The sequence below is a fragment of the Diadema setosum genome, chromosome 16 (assembly GCF_964275005.1).
Source record: "Diadema setosum chromosome 16, eeDiaSeto1, whole genome shotgun sequence".
NCBI classification, from domain to species: domain Eukaryota; kingdom Metazoa; phylum Echinodermata; class Echinoidea; order Diadematoida; family Diadematidae; genus Diadema; species Diadema setosum.
In genome coordinates this window covers 5,666,822-5,672,993 of record NC_092700.1, presented here as the reverse complement: position 1 = coordinate 5,672,993, position 6,172 = coordinate 5,666,822, and the positions used below count along the sequence as shown (strand labels likewise).

At 39.2% G+C, this 6,172-nt stretch overlaps 1 protein-coding gene across 1 annotated transcript in view; it reads right to left on the bottom strand.

The window, feature by feature from the left end:
• Window positions 1-1,230: 1,230 nt before the first annotated feature.
• The window catches only part of LOC140239887 (uncharacterized), a 35,484-nt gene continuing 30,542 nt past the window's right edge, over window positions 1,231-6,172 (bottom strand). The window contains exons 10-11 of the mRNA XM_072319701.1: window positions 4,115-5,857; window positions 1,231-3,741 (exon numbers count right to left, since the gene is read on the bottom strand). Of these exons, the coding sequence (XP_072175802.1) occupies window positions 3,490-3,741; window positions 4,115-5,857 (1,995 nt within the window). The 3' untranslated portion in view covers window positions 1,231-3,489. The remainder of the gene's footprint in view (window positions 3,742-4,114; window positions 5,858-6,172) is intronic.

The window sequence follows — 6,172 nt, the reverse complement described above, 5'->3', positions numbered from 1 at the left end:
GTATTGCTGATCCGTCTGCTTAGAAAGGAGTGATAATATTATGATAGCAAACTGAGAGTATTTGGTGGCAGTAATGTTTATGAAACTTGATTTTCCCTTGGAGGAAAATTCGGTCTGAGCTAAAAATTGTTTTGAATGTCGATTGTTAAACATTTGGTCAGTAATTACAAAACTGTGGAATTTAAAAGGTTTGATATTTGTCAGTTATTTTACAAAACGTGTGATAGGGGTCGCAAAATAGTCTTCTTAAAAAGTTGATAATGAAGGTTACACAATACATTGTAGTATCATCTGTTTTTTTTTTTTTTTGTTTGTTTTTGTTTTTTGCTTTTTTCAGCTATTTCTTACCTTTAGGAATTGAAAGTTGCCACACAAAACAGTGATAGCAGGCCCTATGCGATGAGATTTTTTTTTTTTTTCGAGGCCACAATTAAACAAAAAAACAAAAACCGACCTCACTCTCAGCAAACTCTCTGCAAACATTTGCCACAGATCTCTTGGTTTATAGTTTGATAGTTTTGATTCAGTAACTCCACACAACAATATTATGATCTGTCCGTCTACCTTCTTGCAGAAGGTATAAATAGGGACACAACCCCAAGTTAAAGAGAGTTTGGTAGAAATACTTATTTTCTCTATTTCATGGAAAAGTGATGCACGTATATTTTTTTAATGGGAATTAAATCATTGTTGGTATATTCGAAATCATGCAAAACTCCACTTTCTGAGACTTTATGAATGTGATGCGATGTGACATGACATCAGCGTTTTGAAAAGACATTTTTAGCTAAAGTCACACTTACGTTAAAGTTACACTTATGATACCAGCACACATTTTCAAGGGGCTATGTGTAACTGGGATAACTTGTGTCCTAATTGCCCCATTTTGCGCATGTGTGGAAAGCGAATCAAACGAGCCAGCATTGTAGTCTTTAATCTCGGTTGAAGACGGCAATATCAAAAAAAAAAAAATATAAATGTTTTCGTCTTGATTTCCTATCTAAGCGTTGCTTTTCGAGGCAAATGTCTATCAAATTTGGAGCTTTGTAAATGTGTGACGTGTTAATGTCGTGCGAACAGAAAGTCAATTTGATTTTACAACGTTGTTCGTAGGGGACAAAATACAGATAAAGTGGCCAGCAACGGCAACATTGACAACTGTCAGTAACGTTGTTTCAACTCAGGGGACGCCGCATCTCCACTACAAACAATAATACTCAACAAATCATGCCAGGAGAGTGTCACTTTAATGCAGACAGAAAGTGTATTTGAGATAAACTGCAAAAAGTTTCTACTGATATTCTATGAAGACTCATCTGCAACTTTGTTTCCTATATCAACAAATTCTATCAACATTTTAAACAAATGAAGGCTCTCTACCACGGAGAGACCACCAAAACCATGACTGAATTATCCTAAGGAAGTGGATGAGGCAAAAATAACCTAAGACTCCTATAAGTCAACAATCATCAACTCGTACACCTTGCATGGAGCATAACTACAGGTTTCATAAAATTAATAGTAAAACTTGACAATATCGGTAAAAATATGTTCAAATCGACATTGATTTTGTCCTTATAATTATGTTCACATGGTATATTCGTGTGCAGGCTACGAAACGTAGAGTGTTAGAGCGACAACTTGAAGCGTGTGTCCATATGTGTGACACATGCTAATTGGGAAATGTGAGACGTGAATTCATGCTCACAAGTGCAGAGCATGCAGTCAACAATTATGTTTAAGACGATGCGATTGTAAAAATGTGAGTTGCAAGTAGTACACTTTCTCTTGGAGAAGGTGGCTCGGATTTTATTTTCCATATTGATACGATGTTCATTCACATTAAGTCAGCTTAAATATTTATGTATATAATGTAAAGAGATTGTTAACTATAGAATACTATCGCATGGCACAACAAAGTCAATATTAAATGTAATTTAAAGCTTGTTGCATGCACTGTATATATCTGATTCTATGTAATATTCTACTCTATTTTTACTAAAATATCAAAGTTATAAACACAGAGCTGTCTATAGATAAAAGCATAAAGCGGCGTGTAGCGTAAAACAGTTGCATTTTCTACATCAGTTTTTATTTTTATATAGATTTTTACATTTAGTACATTTATACGAGAAAGTGTGTCGAGTTGTGCATGGCAAAATTACGTTGGAGTGATACGAATCAATTATGTAATATGTATGCAATAGATATCAAGTTCTAATGAATTAAATCAAACTATTATCACAAACGTGAATATAGCATGTTGTCATGCTCGATGAAGGCCGTCTTTTTATTCATGTGATTGTGTAAATAAAGAAATAGATTTATATTTCTGGATATTTTGGAAGGATTTTCTGCTCAGAAATCCAAGTTTACTTCTCCACGCGGTAACGCTATAACAGTCACAGGAATATATCTCCTCCCATAAAACGTATCATACACCTCAGATTTAAGGGTAAAAGCTTCTTAAAACGAGACGATAAGCCTGTAATCATACGATATGTTTAATGGATACTGATCTTTCTAGCTGCCTTGCTACTCATAATCACAAAAGACAAGAAACAAAAGAAGACAGGAAACAAATGAAGTTCATACATTATTCTAACAGCCGTGGCTCTGCCGCAGCGGGTTTGACATTGACCCTTACAGTTGAACTTAGTTTCATTTTCATATCATAGCTTATGATTATATCAATTACCTTGCAGAAATCGATATTACCACAAAAGAATTTCGATCATATTTTCGATTCGTCAATTTCAGATTTGACCACAAAGTTTTACACTCATATTCTCATTCATGAATCTTGAAGTGGTGCATGACTCCTGTCAGTGTGATCAGTTTTGTCAGTAGTGGCCATGTTTACTTCTACATTATCTTAAATCTGTAGACGACAAGAAAATCCTGTTTTTCAAGCGAATCTTCTACGACTTATCAAGACCGAGAAAGGATAAATACATTGAAAGTGAAAAAGAAAAAAGAAAAAAAAAAAAGAGAGGAAAGTATTTAAAAAGAAAGTGAAAGCTGATTACCTCTGGGGTATTAACGTAATCGATTCGATTTTGGTACTCGTTTCAGGAAATATTGTCTGCAATGTGGAGTTTGGCTTTTAACAGATACCCCGTGTTTCCAGACCCGATCAGATTTTTTTTTTTGTGGTCATGTAATCAAGTAGGTGTCATTTCTATGTACGATTACTGTGGTCGCTCAGAAAGGAAATATGCGAGATATATGAACCTATACAGGGAATAGAGCCATACAAACGTAATCTACAGCCGGCATTAGCGAGAAACAGAAATTCCTCGTCATCTGTTTAATGATTGTGATTACATTATAAACACAAAAGGAAGAATAGAAAGTAAAATTTCGTCGTCCCTTATAGCAGTATTGTTCACTTTTAAAGCTCTTTATGGACCAAGTTCGATAAGTGATGGAATGTTCTCTTGGGGAGAACGATAAAAGACCTCACCACCAAAAGTCCTATTTTGACACTTATTTTAGTTCGGACTTTGGCCTTTTAAGACGATCTTTGCTCAAAAAGAGCTGGACATGCTCGATCTGATTCGCAACATCAGCCTTGATATCGTTGTCATCGTCATCGTCGGAAAACAAAGAGGTGTCATCACCAGCGTCGCCGCTCCCGCCGGGCTGGTGGTACGACATGCATGGACGACTGTCCGGCGCCGAGTGTCGGTCAAGAGTGTCGGCTAATTGAACGTGGCCAGAGATACACGTTGCGTCTTTCTGCAGCAAAAGTTCACGTAATAACAATGAACATAGGGAATCCATGTCAAAACAAAGAGAGAAAAAAAGATAGCATAATACTTATGCAAGCAAACACATGAAATACATCGCTAGCAATCATCTTGCTATGGCTAAAGCAAAGAAATCTAGCATTCAAATGGAAATAACTAATGATATGCTGACCTGAAATGTATATTATTTGTCTACTTGCCATGAATTAGCGTGGTACTTTATCATTCAGCTTCTTTTGAAGTGTAAATACGATTTTTTTTTTTGGTAGTTTAGCACTGTATTCTATAAAGGCCCCATTCTTAAGGCCTTTAACTAAGTTTGCTTTTGAGTTCTACACTGATACTGTCACAAGCTTTCTAACCTTTATTAATCCCAGTGGGTGACTTTGTTTTGAAGAACACTGCGCTGCGTCATGTGCAAGACCTCTCTGAGCTTTGGGATAAGGGTCTTGAGGAGGACTGTTGTTTCTCTGAACTTTGCTACTATCCCCCGTCGGACACTGCGGTATTTTCGTACCAGCCATGGATGACCGAAACTCACGCGTAGACTTCAGAGTGTTGTGAGCTGAGACGGGCACAGGACGAGATAACAAGGAAGGGGTAGGATCGAGCAGACATGACTCTAGCTGTTGAGCAGTAAGAAGCGGCGAGAACTTCACAGGCGCACCACCGGCTGTTACTGTTGACAGCGACTGATGGCGCTCTCCACACCATGATGAAGGCATTCCGATTGTCTCGTGCCGAGCTAGTCGAGGATATTCTGGACACCAGCTGCTCCTAATTTCCGAGGTCGTCTTTGTTTCGGCACTAACAGGTGATACAATAAATTTTGGGGAGGGAAGAGAAGACGGAGACGAAACAGTTGCGGCGTAGTAAGAGTCTGAGGATATATTCGTCACCTGGTGACACGCCAGTGGGTTAAGTAATGGCCCCCTATCCATCTTCGATATCTTTTTGTCACCTTGAATGTCATTCGGTTTCAGTATAGGTTCCTGGACATCCTCTGTGTGCTCACACTGATGTTCTCCCTGAGACAAACAGAATCCATCCTTGGATTTCTGTCCATCTCCATCTTGAACAGTGACCTTGTTAGCTGCCTCACCTGGTGTTTCAGTCTCCTGTACTTCAATCAGTACGCTTCCTTTCCCCTTCTCAAAAGTGGTATGGCATTCTTGCTCTGCAGGAGACGTATTCTCCTGAGCGTAGGAGCTTGGAATAACGACAGTTTCAGCATCGGCAGGCTTCACGGTGTCAACTGTTGACAGTGCAGCTTCGCTTTCTTCTTGTCTGGCATTCGAGTCATCTGGCGTTGACAACTTTATGTAAGGGGGTGTCTTGCATGTTCCCGAAAGATTATCACTGACTCCATGCATGCTGACATCCTCCTCAGTCACAATAACCTCGGCGTCAAGTTCCCGATTTACATCTGTCGGAACTGCGGAGACTTCCATTTTACTTCCTTTTTCTCCTTCACCATCATGCTGAAATCCCGCGGATTTTGGAATATTTTTCACCGTAACATCACGAGGAACATTAGAATCAGGGGCTGTGCAATTGATGGGTATTTCCAAGGGCGTGTACGTCTTCGACACTCCTGCTAATCGCGGAACTTTGGCAGGTATCTCCACATCTGCGTCATCAACATTCACACCAAGACCAGCCCGAGTCCCACTTGTCCCCTTTTTGCTACAGTGCGTTTTACATTGCCTCTTATCAGCACCCGTTTGCAATTTGTCTGCTGCGCTTACTTCAGGAACAGACTCTACTTCGACCGTCGACACATTTTCTTTTTCGGCAACTCTCTCATCCGATGTCACTTCTGATATCTTTTCGCAGAGTGGCGAGCCAGATAGAGCAGAATGTTCTGCGCCGATGACAACATTCTCTTCGTCCCTCGGTCCCATACATTGTGAATCACCATCGGTTTGTACCAATGCATCACGAAGTGATTGTCTTTTGAGAACGTCTCCGACTAAACCTCCCTCAGTCATGGCACTTGCGTCTCTTGATCGGACTGGCGGGGTCTGTGTCTCTTCAGTTGCCACAGACGTTGACGCTTGCTTCTTGGAACTTTCAGTACCTTCATTTGCTTTTTCTGTTTCTGCCTGGAAACACAAAACAAATACAGAGGTCACACATATACGTTTAATTCCCATTTCATAAACCATTGTACAGAAAGTCTAGTTTGATACTAATATTCAAGTAAATGTATAAAGAGAAATAGAAATGTAAAAAGGACGCTCTCTCGATCTAAATTTGATGGCAAGTCATTCTGGCTAATCAATGATAATGCACACGCTACAGTGACATGTTTCAAAACAAATACGCACCATTTGTCATAATAATATGTGAGATACATTTAAAGTTTCGTTGCGCCTTTTAGAAAACTCTGACTTGCCATCAGCCATTTAATTCAAACA